General features: G+C 41.5%; 1 protein-coding gene across 1 annotated transcript; it reads left to right on the top strand.

Annotated features, from left to right (window-relative positions):
* The first annotated feature begins 6859 nt into the window (after positions 1-6859).
* fam8a1a (family with sequence similarity 8 member A1a) lies at positions 6860-10086 on the top strand. The gene is made up of 5 exons (XM_070846926.1): positions 6860-7268; positions 7596-7716; positions 8012-8135; positions 9065-9204; positions 9412-10086. The coding sequence occupies exons 1-5, from the start codon at positions 6869-6871 to the stop codon at positions 9554-9556; spliced, it is 930 nt and encodes a 309-aa protein (XP_070703027.1). The 5' UTR covers positions 6860-6868; the 3' UTR covers positions 9557-10086.
* Positions 10087-16984: the final 6898 nt, after the last annotated feature.

Raw genomic sequence — 16984 nt, 5'->3', positions numbered from 1 at the left:
TTGTCTTGTCAGGCACTTTCGATGGGGGGGGAAAAAGCAGAAGGAAGAGCGGAGCGTGTGACTCAAAGTCGAGATGCCGACACCAATGCAGTGAAATAAAGAGATGGTGATGGCGAAGATGGAGGTGACATTCAGACAGATTCGGACAAAGTAGATATCAAAATGTCACAAATGAATCAACTGTCATGATTCTCATTATATCTCACAAACTGACACAACATTTCATCACCTTATAAAGTCGATGTAGTGAACATGTTAACAGCTGCGTATTTCCACATACAGCAGACATGAAGCAGCATTCATTTGGAGTTGTTGTACTTATATACATTTGTTGAGTAACTTTTTTTTAAACTTGTGACTTTTACTCCACGACTCAACAGATATGACAAGGAAGCAAGATGACTCACTCATTTTCTACCTCCATCATCAGCTGTGGGTGTCTGAAATTGCACTTCATAAACAGTATCTGCACATACAAATCAAATGATACAATCGAATGATACAAATACGCCTGAAGAACATAAAATGAAAATGTTAAACGACAAGACGAAATAAAATGAAATGCTGTCCTACAGGTTCTAGCAGCACATCAGTGCATTCGCTCTCAGAGCCATTAGGTTCTGTAAATGCATTGTGGCAACAACATCAACAATGTGCTGACATTTGACTGAACAACTTGTATCAGAGATTATATTGGACTTGACGAGTTGTATCTATAAATGGAGTTGTGTGCTTTGTCCATCAGTGAAACAAACAGTTAAGTTGTGAGTTATGAAACTGAAACAATGGGCTGAAAGATGCTAAAATAAAGTGATAATGTTATGTAGTATGTACTATGAGTGACACCTCACATTACACAGTCAATCTATTGCTAATGTAATCAAAACGATCACAGCAGCGCAGCAGTTGGTATCACTGAGAAGAGAAAGGATTTTGCCTCAGAATTTGAAAGTACAAGAACAACTTCCATGCCCCCCCCCCCCTCCCTCTGCGGCACACTGATTGCATTGACATTGCATCCTGGTTCTGACTGGTTGTTTTCGTTCAGGCATGGTGGACTCACGTAAAGATACATGTAAAAAATATGATAACAAGCTATTTGTTTTTTTTTATAAAAGTTGAACCTCAAAGTATGTAAGCATAGATAACCATGAAGATAGATTATAGTAGAGGAGTGAATTTTAACATGTGTACATATTTTGTGAAGAACATTAATAGCTGGTCTGGAGGTGTGGGATGATTAAGAAGAGAAGTAAAGTAAAAGTAAGTAAGTAAAGTTTATTTAGTATAGCACTTTTCACAGAACAAAGTTATAAAGTGCTTTACAGGAGTAAAAGAAAATAAAAACAATAAATATAATAAAATCATGAATAAGATCATAAAAACAACAACAGAATGAACAGAGCTAAAGAACCTCTCACCTCCTCACTATAGTGTGCCAACAGCAGGGGAAAGGTGAGCATACACCCGTACATTAAAGGTGCAGGAAATGAAGAGAATTAGGTGGTGGATAAAGAGGCGAGGAGGGAGATGACGGGAATTTGCTCGAAGGAAAGAGCTGGTGGGAGAGCAGCAGCACTCTCAGTCTCCCCCTTGGGTGTTCCTGTCAGGGCTCCAGGGATGCAGACATAATTCACTTAATTGGTTCTCACTGTTACACATATAAGACAAAGCAACAGAATCTCAGAGGGATTTTTCTCTTGTCTGGGCCAAAAGTAGCAAGGACTTCCCTCTGCTGTCTCAGCAAATTAAGTCCTTTTTTTGTCTCAGTACTTCGCTCAAGTCACATATTTTCTGTGCGTCAACTGCACAAAGCAGTATTTATTATTACAACCCTGTTAATTTGATGAAAGGAGCTCATTTGAGAGGTATACCAGCGCAAATCACAGCAAAAGAGCGACCCTTTGATCTCTGCATGAAATCAATGACTTAAAGAGATTAATGCTGATTAAGGCTGTAAAAAAAAGTACATGAAACATGAAATTCCAAAGCTACAATCTTCCCGAATATGCCCTGTCGTTCTCATTATAGTGTGTTCTATCCTGTTGATGGATTTACACCATCACATAAACAGTCTCAGGAATTTATACATAAATCACATGATAGATCCCCCCTCCCTCTCTCAAAACAGGATGTGAGTGACCCCTTTCCCTAAATTCTCTGAGCGATTGACGTATGCTTTGTTCATTTCTTTAACCTGCGACCCACTGGACACATTCTGACTGAGCAGCGTGCTCTGACCTTTGTGTGTGCCATGAGCCTAAAGCAGTGAGTGGCTGTACAAGGAAACGTACCAGTTCCAAAACCCCATGAGTGTAGAATTAAGCCAAGTCTGCAGTAACCTAAATCTTAAATTCTCCCATGAATGAGAGTGGAATATTTCCCACCGGGCTCTGTGACAAACACTGAGTGATGAATTTAAAGATCATAGAGTCACTCCTTTTTGTAGGGAGTTGCTAATCACTGTTGGCTAAGACTTGTGATATGCTGTTATCTGTGGAAGCTTTGTGTAAACTGGCTACATTCCACATATCTGTAGGAGTCACTCATTTTATCCACTATAAATACTCAGCACTGACAGTAAGCTTGCTAAGAGACAAATGTGCACTGCTGTAGTTGTATGATGGAAGTCAAAACAATTTAGGCCTGATTAAAACTGAAAATTAAAAAACTCTTTCCTTGGGAGAAAGAGATTTTCTTTCTATTAAGTTTTCAGGTTGTTGACTCTGATTTGCTTGACAGAATTACAGAGCTGACTCCCTTCTGCCATTTTTTTCCCAAACACTTGACTGTGTTGTCTTTACCCCTCCGGCCCACGCAGCTCATCAAGGATGCAGCAGCCCGACTGATCTTTAACTACACCCAAGTTCTTCCACACTACATCGCTCCTCTGCACACTGCAGTCAGATCCGATTCAAGTCACTGGTACTTGCCTACCACGGTGCGAATGGCTCAGGCCCGTCCTCCATCCAGGTCATAGTCAAACCATACATCCCTGCCTTCTGCTACCCCCACACTACAAGGGGGGCCCAGCTGCAGCTAAACAAAATCCTGACTTTTTGCTGTCCTGGCTCCACAATGGTGGAACGAGCTTCCCGCTGACATCAGGACCGCAGAAATCCTTCATATCTTCTGTCAAAGATTGAAAATGCATCTGTTCAGACGACACCTTGTCCCATTAAGACAATAAAAAGAATATTAAATATGTTAAGTTGCTTTGGATAAAAGCATCAGCTAAATAAATGTAATATAATTTGCTATTGATTTTCAACATTGAAGTATAAGTATAAATATGTGCATTGCTTTCTTGCAGAGAGTTAGATGAGAAGACTGACACCCCTCCCATGTGTGTCCATTCAATATAAGGTTACAGTCAGGAGCCAGTTTGTTTAGCTTAGCATAAAGACTGGAAACAAGGGGAAACAACTACCTCTAAAACTCCCCTTACTGTGACCTTACCAGGCTGTTTCCCTCAATTTCAAGTCTTTATTCTAAGCTTAGCTACCTGCTTGCTGGCCATAGCCACATATTCAGCGTGCAAACGTGAGGGTGGTACTGACCCTCAGATTTAACAAAGCTTTTTAAAGATGCAGAACTATTCATTTTACAAAAGATACGTTACTTAATTTAAGCCCCTTACAGTCAGTGAGTTCATGTCTGCTAACATCCCTTTTGCATCTTAAATACCCCACAGAGAGAGAAGGCCAACACATACCTGTGCTCATCTCTTGTAGCCTTTATTAACAGCAAAACATTTTTTCACTCAAGGACTCAACACAGGAGAAAGCATATAAACATATAAACTCTAGATGTTGGAAAAAAACACTTATTAAGACCAAATAAGCAGAAAATTGAGAATTGGCTTTCTGAGCAATTATTTGGTGACCTTGTTCCCTTAGTGTATGTCTGGGAGCATCATGAATAGACACAGCAACCGTTTCCACAAGGACTGTATAAACTGTGTGGACCTGTCTAGTTCAGCGTCCTTCACCCTCCAGTCTGTTAAACACTCAGTGAAGTGAATGGATGTTCTTGCAGGTGCAAAAATTCAATAGATTGAATGAAGGGGCATGTTTTCAATACATACTCTATGCACACATAATGCATGTGCAAGCATCAGCAAAGCAATTAGAGCACAGCCATGGTAGAAAGAAATGTTTGCCTTGTGATAAAAAGGAAAAAATTAAGCATGCAAATGTCTGAACCACTACAGATGATAAATAGGAGGTTGTCGTGTGTCATTAGGGCTCCACCACAGTAAACTGGGCTCCCACATGACTTGTGCCGACCAAACGGACACTTGAGCGGCCAAAAAGACCCTCTTGTTTGATGCTCGAGCTACAGTGAAGTGCAAAAGTGACCCTTTAGGACAAACACATCCTGTTTAATGTTTCAACAAAACACCCCTTCACTCAGAGCAATGCCACTGCTAACAGCTAACCTGTACTGACTCAGAAGAGTAAAGGTAGATTAGATTAGTTATGATTTCAGTCAATATGGTACACACTGTGAGGTCAGTTGATGTGGCAGCATGCTCAATATTTGAAAAAAAATCTGATGGTGTTTTGGCTTATGATAGTTGCGTAATATTGCTTTAACTTGCTATAATTGCTAACATGTATTTTACTGCGTTGTAACAATGGCCAGCTCAGAGGGTAACAAGAAATATGTAGGCTGAACAATAAAATTCACTTTTTAAGACTGTTAAATGATTACCACTATAAAACTGTTACTTTAAAGATATGCTGCAGTACTTGAGTGAATGAACTCACTTACTTCACTACCTACTTTCTACATCTAGGTGATACAATGACCACCCACCACTAGTACAATAAGTAGCTCACCCAAACTCGCCTATTCTCTCACCCCTCTCCCAGGATACACAGTCGCTCTCCCAAACATACACACACACACACACACACACACCTCCACAGCATTAATCCCACCAGGTTGTTGGGTTCTATGGGGGTCAGCGTTTGCCAGACGCAGCTTTTATTTGGGCCTGATTACTTTTGGGCACAGTCATCGTATGGCCTCTGTCGACAGGGATAACGCTCATTGGGGTCGGATTGGCGTCCGCCTCACTGGCTCCATTCACTGGGCCAGGCACAATCATTTAAAACTGGCAGACCTAACACCTAACCCACAGAGCCAGGCCAGCCCAGTCAGCAAATACACCCCCACCCCCTCACCCCTTTAGTGGTCAGAGAGGGGGGGTAAAACGAGAGAAACGGTGAAAGATAAAAAAAAGTTTTAAAAAGACAACAAGAAGTAAGAGAAGAGGTGGAATGAAGGGGAGCGTGTGAGACATGAGGGAGCAACTCCTGCAGACTGGGGTCATATGGAAAGAGGGACATTAAGGAAAAGAGAGACAGTGTGTGTGTGTGACAGAGAGAGAGCGAGAGAGAGAGAGAGAGAGAGAAAGCAATACATAGCTTTTCATCAGCTGACTGGCTAGCAGGTCTTTTGAATCAAAGCCGTTTCAGCAGCAGCTTTTACAGTTTTTGACCCCGTTGGCCTCTGTGGCGGACCACTGATTTGTCACTGAGCTCAGATGTTTGTGACCCATAAATGTGACTGCAAGCTGAAACACACCTCCCACCGCTGGGATGTAAATGGTCAAAAAACTGCATTTGCCTGACCAAAGACTAACAAGACACAATAAAAATGCAGCAAGAAAAAATGTTTTCACATGTGTGTACATGATGCTTCACCACTGTATGACATAGTTTATGATATAAAAACATCATTCCTAGAAATAGCAACGGTTATTCTGATGGTTGTGTTTGATGTGCCATTAGTTTGTATCGTCTGGCCTCTGCTGCTCTCTTGTGGTGCAATGAAAGGTTGTGTTCTTTGAGTGTGGACAACAAGGAAGGACATTTATCGTTATGCTGTGTTATAGTTACATTTACACACACAAAAACATGAGATTGAGTGCAGTCATTCACTTCAACTTAAAAAAGAAGGTTACTCAGCCCCTAATTACACGAACAGGTTGGTGTTAGTGACTGTATAAGCTAAACTTGTAATAACAGGCATTTTTATTTATTTTGTCAAGATAAAGCTCTCCTTCATCTGACTGAACCTGTTCAATCCCTGACATATTGATATATTTCTCTTCTTTACTCATACTTCTCACAATGATGCAAATAAAGCATTTGAAGGTTAGACATGCTATAAATTAAATCTGACAACAGACATGCTCTCACAGTGAATTGAGTCGACATGCACAGCATAGTTTGATATACATTTTGGACTAACATTAAGAGGGCCGTAAAAACCTATACAAATGCTCAGATTTCTTTAAAGCAAACCCAAACAGTAGAGAGAGAGAGAGAGAGAGAGAGAGAGAGAGAGAGAGAGAGAGAGAGAGAGAGAGGGAGAGAGAGAGAGAGAGAGATTGTTTTGTCTAAAAAATATCAGCTTCTTGTCATTAGAAGCTGCTAAGAGAGGCTGACTGTTTGTTGTGCCTGTTACTGTGAGCTGTTACTGAACATGAGGAAATTACACAAGATGCTCCTTTAACTGGATCATACCATTAATGACAGGAGGGGGGCTGTTGTTAGCCATTTACGCACCATGATGGTAATTCGTCGATATTCGCTGCACAGATTAGATAGACATTGTAATTGTAATTTACACATTAATAACTAATCTCAATTTCTGAAATATTACACAATGACACCCATCTGGAGAGAAACGCCTGACATTGAGCTTTCCCGGATATCCCTGTTTTTACAAACATATGCACCCGGCGCTGTGGTTGTAGCCTGCTGAGAGCAAGTGAACGCAGCAAAGGAAATCTTCAAAGGCGCCTAAAGAGATTTTCCTGCCTAATTAGGGAAGACTGTGAAGTGGGTCAGACATGGTCGCCACTACGACGAGTGACAGCCTCCTTGACGGCCTGGACGGGGACCAAAAGCGGCCTCACGCCTCAGCAACGACGATATACTGCGGTCGGCTGCAGCAGTGGATGTGGCAGTATTACTGGGGCTACGCTAGCTGGCAGAGCTGGGCGGCTCTGTCTGCTCTCCCCTTCCCTCCGCCGTGCAGGCTCCCTCCGCCGGGGACGAGCGCTCAGACACCGGCCACACATGCCTCCACCTTCGGCGGTGAGCAGCAGGCTTTTGACACGAGTTACTGGTACAACCACCATTATCCATTCAGTTTCCCAGCATCCTCTCCTCCTCCGGGTGGTGTCCAGACCGGCCAGAGCTCAGCTGGTGATGCCCGGCGGCAGCAGACTGGGAATCCAGCCCAGGCAGGTATGTCTCAGTTTGACAGTGAGCTGAGGTAGTAGTCAGTGGACTGTCTCATTTAAAACACCTATCAACCCATATGCAGCCTATTGTTCAGCCTCCAGCTCTTATTTTGTATAAGCTGGGTCACGAGTCTGATGAGGAACAGGCTTAAGTTAGTGCTACTGTGGAAAACAAGCTTATGTGCTCAGAGTCCCTCCAGTGCTCTGTTAACCTGTGCCAGGTTTCAGCAGACCCACAGTAGGTAGTCAGTCATTTATTAGAGTGTGTCAGTGCAGGAATGGGTCTCATTTGAATTCTCAGTGAACTTGTTTTTCCGTCTGCTTCACTCAGGGAGGGAGTACACCATCCCCTCTCCTCTCCAGAGGTTCCTCGCCGAGACAGTGGACTTCTTCATTTTGTTCTGTGTGAAGGCCACCATCGTGCTGTGGATCATGCATCTGAGCGGTATGAAGTGAGTGAGACTATTAAACAGCATTCAGTTATTGAACTAAAAGGATAAACAAATGGAGAGACCAAAAACAGAATCTAAACTGGGCCATAAACAGTTCAAACAAACCATAGTTCTGCCTGTCAGTAAACCTGATAATAGGAAGAAAAACTGTGGGTCAGTTATGCAAAATACAGAATTTGCATGCTAAATGAGTTTGAGTTTGAAAATTGAGTTTGCAACGTTGCTTTAGTGCTGAGATGTTTCAATATTCCCCAGATCTGCTCTCACACTGGCATATTGTGTCTCCTCTTTAAAGGGACATTGCCAAATTTATTACCCACTTCATTGTGGAGGAGATCGATGACAACACGTCCATGGAGGACCTACAGAAGATGATGGCCGTAGCTCTGGTCTACAGGGTGCTAGTGTGCATCTATGAGGTGAGTTGATTTTTGCAGGTGATACAGAGGTAAGATGCAAAATTTTAGCTATGTATGTCAAACTGTGGAGTGTTATTAGCTTAAAATGCATGGTCATTTTAAGCTGGTTAAAAATCAAACTTAGCTGTAGCTTTGTAGTGTTAATTTAGAAAGCAAAATGGCAGATCACAGTACTTGATAGTTGATGAATGTTGGTATGTTGCTACCAATGTCTTCTTAATCTAATGCCGCTCAACACACCATTTGTATATACATTCAAAAGAAAAGATTCAACATTCTCCATTTTGCCCATTCATATTAAATATGAGCTGCCTCATTGTCACCTGTTCTTGTCTAATGAGAAGAGTCAGGTGCAGTCCTTCTACAACACAACACAACACTATTTCCCACAGAGGACAGTGATGCAACATTGTATTCATAGTTGCCTGAGATGAAGTCATGCATTGCGTCTCTTGTTCGACTTGTGCATCAGTGGCTTCTTTTCCCTGGTGGGAAGCAGCACTGGGACATTCAGGCACCTCTCAGACTGATGCCATCTGGCATGTTTCCCTCCTTCTCAGCTTTTGACCTTGTTTGCAGAAACTTGAAAATTAATTTCTTGCCATATTACTCCTTCGTGTGACATCATCATCAACAAGTTATAAGATAAGATTAGAGAGACTTTATTTATCACACATTGGGGACATTAACTAGATACAACAACAGAGGAGACAGAAAAGGTGCAGAAACAAAGTGTCAGTGACAGAAGTAGTGCAAAAACAAAGGATATAACAAATATAAAAACCCAACAGTCCAGGACAGAGGCTGCCCTTAACATTTTATCAGAACGATCAGAAGCCCATGGGGCTAAAAATATACATCTAACATCAGCCAAAATACATTACCTTCCTTGATAAACTGTGTAAGTTTTGTACTTCTTGTCCAATCAGATAATCTGTATTTGGGGCGCTGGTGGTGCCACACCAGGAAAGTTCCTGCTCGGCCTGCGAGTGGTGACATGTGATACATCCACTCTGGTCCGTCCCAACAGAGTCCTTGTAGTCCCAGCATCTAATGTGTCCCTCTCAGCGTAAGTGATCCCATACTGGACAAGTTGTGTTTTGATTGGGAAGGAACAAAGCATTAAGTATCTTGGTAGGCCCTGATTTGCCCTGAAAATGTCCAAGTTTGAATCTACCGTGGTGTCTAAAACACAAACCTGCAGAGTGTCTGTGTGGGAATGCTCAGACTAAGTCTATGCTTTTGTTTTTGTCTCTTTTTGTCCTAACTTTCACAGCTCTACAGTGCGAGCACTCAATAAGAACTTCTCCATTGCCTTCCTCTTTCCGGTCTTCATCACTCTCCTCTTCTTCCAGCACAACAGGACTGTGTATGACATTGTGGCGGGGACCATTGTTGTCCAGCGCAGGGGGGGCAGATAGTCTCTCCTTCAACGGCAGACTCTTGTATACTTGGCGGGGTAGAGACAAACTGCTACAGGCGCATGTGAGCTGAGTGTTTACATCAGTCACACATGAATTAGCAATGGAGGAAAAGCAACACATCTGCCCATTTTGTCACTGGATCAAACAAGGACTCAAACTGCACTTTAAAATGGGATGCATACAGATTTATTCCTGGTATGCTGTAATGAAACGAATTCAGCTTTACACCTGTTTTATCACTGAATCAACAAAAAGATGTGTTTCTCGCCCCTGGTCCTTGGGAGCTTGATGACGAACCATTTCTTTTGAATCAGGTGTGTTGGAGCAGGAACGCAACAGAACCAGTGCAGGGCGGTGGGTCCCCAGGACCAGAAATGCTGCTCTTAAAGTATTCCGATTTTTGATAATTGCGAAGTGTGTTAAGGTGAAAAGGGTGCTGTCCAATATTTCAAGGATAAGCCAGGATTTTACCTCACATGTGAATCTTAACATGTGTTAACAAGCTTAAAACCTGTGTGTTATTTTAAAACCTCTAACTGTGGTAGAAAAGACACAGGACTCCTGTTTCCACAGTGATTATCTAATCTTTCTGCAAACAGAAACTTATTCCATCAGAATAATTTGACGCATACTTTAATCACATCATAAATTCTACACACGGGGGCTTTAACACAGGATTAAACATTATTAGGTTTTAGACTGTGCAGCATTGTCTCGTATGCACTGTTTCTTTAAGGTAATAATAGTGAATCAGATGTTTGGAGTGCGAATGATCTCTTTTTTTCTTAAGCACTCCGACTGAAGAAACATAATGCCAGGCTTATTTGTATCCATTCTTTGTGCATATAGATATTTTGTTGAAGAAGTATTGCTTTGCTATGTTTCTGCCACAGTGAAATATAAGAATAACTTTAATTCTCGTTGTATCGGGTTCAAACACAAGAAATCATGTTCGCTAAACCCCCGCTCATATTTTCTCTCTTCAGACTTGTCATTCTTGTGACTCAGGGCAACTGTTTTGCATCAAAGAACCACTGATTGTCTGATCTGCATCGTTGAATGCCACTGCTCATGTCAGATTTTCAATTATGCACAATGTAAAACTCTTCTGGTATTAAAGATTCTGAATTATTTATTCACTATAATGTTGGTTTAGCAGTCCGCTAAAGTCTATTTAAATCCACAGTGTGATGCTGCAATCACATTTGATTCACGGTCTGAAACATCAATGTCTTTACTTTTTTAAATAAAAACAAATTCAAATATTTTAGTAAAACTTTCTAAGGTAAATTGTGCTGCAACCTAAATGGAACGCCCAGCTGTTGATCTAGCATTTCTAAAATGATACTTGCTGTAGAAGACTAAATACAAGATTCCATAGAAACTTAATTTAGATTCTCATTTAATGACTTTCATCCTCTCCCTTAAGTGAAAATTTAATTTGTGTTCTTGATTGGCCTAAAGGGAGTGTGGGGGTGTATTCATCATTAAGGGAGGGAACATGTTTCTAACAGCTTTGTTCTGTACAGCTCTTAAGGGGTAAGCAAATGGCTGCAGCTGTTCACAGAGATGATGTTTGGATGTAGAGTGGACCTTACAAGAACACGAGGCAGCGTTAAAGAGGAACGAGTCCTGAATTTAAAACCTAAAAACGGTTATAATGGAAGGCCTGTGGGACAAAGGTAAGGCTTAAGTTTTAGAGTTCAAATAGCTGACAGTAAAAATAGCTGATTTAACAAAAAAGTGAACATAACTGACTGTCTTTTCAGAATACACACAAAATACAAAAAAATCAATTTTCTTTGTTTCTTGCCTAAGAATGTGGGTGTTAGAGCTACTGTGCTATAGGAACACAGGATTAAAGGGATTAGTCTTTGCTTAAAGACCTGTAAAGGACATTACGCGCTCTGGTACAGCAGGCGCATGGTGTGCACCCCAATATTTGGCTTTTAACCTGAAGGCATCTTTAAACTCAAGTACGGACTAGCTATGACAAGTCAAAAGCCAAACTCTACTACCAGGATGCCATCATGTCTTCTTTGTACGCCTCCAAATTGCACTGAAAACAGAATTCCATATAGATGTCAAACACAGAGGTCTACAGAGGTCTTCCTCACCTGTCCTCACAGCTGCTACAACACGTATTACCACATGGGGGCGACATTAGACAACGCAGATAAATACACCTTCTGGCCCAGATAGAGTAGATGGAAATAAACTGGATGTTGGCATTATTTTCAAAGATGTTTTGCACATAATCTTTATGGAATCGTAAAAAGCACATCCTGTGTTTTACGACATTTATTATAACTCATAGAAACACTTGCTGACTTGCATTAAAAATGTATTTCTGCAGTACCTGCCTTCCTGTCCTTCCACCTGCCTGTTTGCCTGTTCGCAGTTCTTATTGCTGAGTGTCTTGTCAGGTATATCTCTTGAAACATGAACCTTGAGCAGCTAATGATGTGAACCTGTTGTATACGCATGCTGCTGACAGACCTCCTTTTTTAAATCCGCGGATAGCATTTGCTTTCCTCTGTGACATCTGCAGCCACCTTCGGGTTGCTGACATCTGCAAATTCGCTGCTGGAGCAAAACTATCGGTGTCTGAGAAATTGTTAGGCCACAGGTCATGCAAGGTAATTCACTTGGACAAAGACTGATGCAGCTTGTTTACGATGCTTTACTAATGTCAATACTTTGCTTTATTAGTGTCATGCCACTCAGGAGTTGTGGGGTTTGGCCTGCGATGGCTTACACTTCATGATTGTGTGCATGCTTTTGTACATTTAGAACAGCTGATTTTATGCTCTAGCTTGTGATGCTTTTCAACTTTTAAACCATCAAATCTGTATTTCTCTGGAACATGAAATATTTATGACTAAATAAGCAACATCAAAGTAAACAAACAACATCCTTAGTTATGATTTATTAAGAAATCAGAATCATGCATGCGTTACGGCTCCCTACAGCAAATCTACGGCAAGTCCTGACCTTTGATTTACTGCCTCTAGATATATTGTTATACTGGTAAAACTGATTTAACATGCTGTTTTGTATGAGATTAGATTAGATTAGATTAGATTAGACAGACTTTATTGATCCCCCATAGGGGGAAATTCACATATTACAGCAGCAACAGAGGCAGGGGCAAGATAAGCAGTAATAGAGAGAAAAAGAAATAAAATAAGCAACAGTAGAAAAATAAGCACTAGTAAATAAATATATATTGTAATGATAATAAATAAATATTTGCACTATGAACATAAATGTACAGTATGGTTACCACTGTTGGTAACATGTTGCTAAACTTTTTGTTGTGTTGATTAAAGGTAACAAAGTAATTAACAAGGTTGCTCATGTGACAAGGAGGTTGTGTTTCTCAGAGACATTTTATTTAGGCAACATGAACGAATGCATAACTTCAGTTACACCCATTTCTTTGATTTCCACTGGCAAAGTGCTGTGGAGTTGAATTTTTATGAGTCGTGCTCATGTAAGATTAGCCGGGGGCATATTTTGTCTTGCGGTCCCAGTAGGAAGACACAACGTTCGTGTGGCTCTCCTCAGAATGGTGGGTTTTTAAATAGCAACCATTAATCCTTATGAATTAGTAATCATCACCAGTCTCTTGCCAACTTTCTCATTCCAACATGCACACAAAAGACACAAATCACGGCCACCATTCAGGACTAATTTTGTTCTCTTGAGCTGTTTATGCTCCAATGCTAGCTGTCATGGCAGCTGGGATTTACCTTGCTGTCTCAGTCAGTACATATCTTTCGTCTCCCCTTTTTTCCAATTCCTTCCAAACTTTTAAGGATCACCCACATGTGCAGTCTGATGGCAATGAGGAGTGGTGGATCGTATGTAAATGCAGTGTCTGAATTATAAATGTGTAACATCTTCCATAAATTTCGAGCTTGTAGAACTTAGATATGAGGAAAAAAGTACTAAACTCCTTAAATGGCCTGGAGGCAGTGAGAAAATTAGCTTTCTGTCGTATAATATCTGTGCATGGGAAAAAAAAAAACAACTATCCAAACATTTTGTCAGCCATTGTGCCTGATTTTAAAAGTTCATCACAGCATTTTGTCCTTCAGAAGCAAGTTTTTGTGCTGAGAGTCATGAGTTGTTCTCTGTGCCAGGGAACTGAGAGAGGCTTAGCAATAATTACGCCTCGAGTGGCTCTAATACAAATTTCACAGGGAGACGGAGTGGAGAGAAAGCAACAGAAAATGTGAGACACAGAAGGGGATTAAGAGAGAGACAAAAGCCCAAGAGGAAGGAAAGGATTGAAAAAGGGTGTTCAAAATGAGAAAAGAGGGAGAGTGCAAAATGGGGAAGAGAAGTGGAGGGAAAAAGGGAGGAAGAGAGAAAAAGAATGAGAGGGAGTGAGTGTGAGAGGCTGAGGGACACCATGCTTGAAAATTCTCTCTGATCTTTGAGCCGTGGGACCAGAGGCAATGGAATACCCCGCAGAACTCTATTAAAATTCATCCAGCCTCACTAAAGCTCTCAGTTATTATACAAGAGATGCCCCGCACAGCTCAGCTTTCTCTGTTTGCTCTCGGTCGCATACACACAATAACATGGACACGCACACCAAAGACAAACAGACTCATACAAACCTATCTAAACACACAGAGCTCAAGTTTCCTTCACTGATGGACAAAGACAGAAACTTGAGGACAATGCTTTTGAACAGCATAATACACAGCTTTATGACAACTCCATCAGAATGGGGCACTGGCACTGGCACTATGTCGGCTCTGAGGCGTTTAATGAAAATTAAAGCTGCATTAACTAATGATCTGGCCACTCGAGGGCAGCAGAAACAAGCTGTTAATAACACACTGACATCACCTTATAAGGTTGATGCAGCAACTCCTGAAGGAAATGTTTGGCTCTTTAGCTGCGCAGTGCTATTCACCAAATGTGTCTGTCTGATGTTTGGTAGTGAGCAGATGGCGTACAGTGGGTTGTTAGGGATTTTTTACTGGAAACAGATGTGAGCGAAAATGGCGCTTTGAGTGTGGTGAGCATGAACCAAAACAGTAAAGTTTCGGGCTGGAAATATGAGCTTAAAACTTTTCTTTTTAAGCTTCATAAAGTCCCAGACACACCAAACAGACATACCAGCGACAAGGGAGGCCGAAGTCTGTTGCCTCGCGTTGCCTGTCTCTGGTCCAAAAAGTTGCACGTGACCTTGTTTCAAAGGCCACAGCCAACGGCCAACTAGTCAGTGTGTTCTGTGCCTGTGTGAGAGGAGATACTCTCCATACCAGCAGGTGATGGCAGGATGTATTCGTCATTCAGAAAGAGAAACTGGAAGACTAGTTTGCTTACCATTTTCAGAAACAGGCTGCAAACCCAACAATGATATCATCACCCTACACTGATACAGTGTTCATATGGTGAACTTGTCCCTGAGAGAATAAACTGGCTCTGTAGCTGCTAAATGCTCCACTAAGTTCACATGCTATTTTCAACTTTGTCTGGGAGTGGGTTTATCAGAGCGTTTTGCTGAATGTAGTTGCCTATGTCTGGAAATCACACCGATGGGAGGGCTGACAGAGAAATAACACAGTCAAGTTTCTGGACATAAGACACAATGAACAAAACAATTAAATATGCTGAAACACACGTAGAGCTGAGAGGAACTGCAAAGTCAGGTGATAATTTTCGGTGGGGCACCTCTAACATTAAATTGACCCACTGTTAATATAAAAATATCAATTGTAATAGCAGTACTTAATAATTAGATAAGTGGATTTGTAAAAAAAAAAAAAAAACTGACTAATTAACAGTATAGCCTAAATGGTCAGTGTGAGTGTATTATCAGATTTAGAGACTTAGAGACTATCAAATGAGGACAGCAGGGGTGTTTTGTTAGGATGTAGTGCTGGAGCCTTTCCCTCACATCATCTTTACTAACTACATTAAAATAGCTTCCTCAACCTGTAATACCAGGGAGCAAAGACCAGGTGAGTTCCAGAAAACTTCAGTGGATTAACCTGCAGGGATCAAAAGAAAGTAAGTGAAACTGGAAAAATAATTTTTAGGTGTCAGTATTAAGTTAAATCAAGTCTGACTTCTGCTTCGTCTGATTTAAACTGAAAGTGAACTGAGTGAAGGTTTTCCAGGCCTTCACAACCACACTCACTGTGACTCACCTTTTACAACTCTGTCACAACTGGACTTTCCATCTGACTCAATCCACTGACATTTCACAAGTTTTTTTTTTTTTTTTTTTTTACAGAGGGATGCTACACCCTCTGTACCTCACAGATCTTCATTCAAGGCCTTTGGATACTCTCCAAGACTACACAGGGCTGAATGGCCTACTGCGGAGCGCAAACAACAGGTCTTTGTGCTTGGACCAGTTGTTTTCACGTCTGCGTGTGTCTGAAGTCGTTGTACATTATTTGTGCATCGCTGATGAAATCCAGCGTGTCATTTTGTGAGGCGAAGTCTAATTCACATGGTGTTTTTATTTTAACTCCGACATGAGTGCATGGCAGCAAAGCCAAGGTCCACTCTGTGAGTGACAGACATACTAGATAGTGAGAAACAATGAGTGGAAAAAGGGGAGGATGGATCTGCAGCTCCACTTCATGGGGATACATTCATATAAAGGCAAAAATTGAGCAGTAAAGAGTCTGAGTAGAAGGGGGGAGAAGATAGGTGGAGCCAGGGGAGGTAGCACTGTAAAATATGACCACAGTGATAAATATAACAGAGCTATTGGAGGCATGAGCAAATATTAGGACAAACTGTACCCTCCACTGTGAAGTGAATATTAGATTACATTCCATCTGCAGACAGATGTGTCTGCAAACATAGACAAACCCAGCGGTTCTCTGTGTTACCCAGCAGAGGGAGTTCCCTTTGAATTTACTGTCTGTCTCCTCGCTCCCCAGAGCAGGCTGTTCATTGGTCCTAAATAGCCCCAGTGTCGGAGGCAGCTCAGCCAATCGGCATGCTTCTGGGCCACAAACATCTGAAGTAGTAATAATGTGGAATGTGCTGGCTCGGCATGAGCTGTCAACTAGAGCATGTAGTACTATACTATATGCGGATAGAGGGAGGAGACGAGTAGAGAGGAGGAGGAAGTGGGAAGCGCTCAATGGCAGAGCAGTAGTCTTATTGTGCGGTGAGTTAATGTGTGCGTGTCTGTGTGTGTGTACAAAGCAGTACTGTCAGCTGTTCTATGTTGCCTAACATCCACAAATGCGCCCCACCCTCTGAGCCTCTCCCTCTTGTGAACTCACTCACACAACAAATCATTTTCTCACATGTACTCTCTTGCACACAACTTGAGCTCACACAGACGTTTATACAAAACCTTTATCTATATACAGTCTGTGAACACAGTTAGATTAGGAGTGCATCAAAGGTGTGATCCAATTTAAATTACAGAAG

Source organism: Pempheris klunzingeri, chromosome 16, assembly GCF_042242105.1.
Source record: "Pempheris klunzingeri isolate RE-2024b chromosome 16, fPemKlu1.hap1, whole genome shotgun sequence".
Lineage (NCBI taxonomy): Eukaryota > Metazoa > Chordata > Actinopteri > Acropomatiformes > Pempheridae > Pempheris > Pempheris klunzingeri.
The sequence above is the reverse complement of the archived record's forward strand: the minus strand, read 5'-3'. Positions and strand labels throughout refer to the sequence as shown.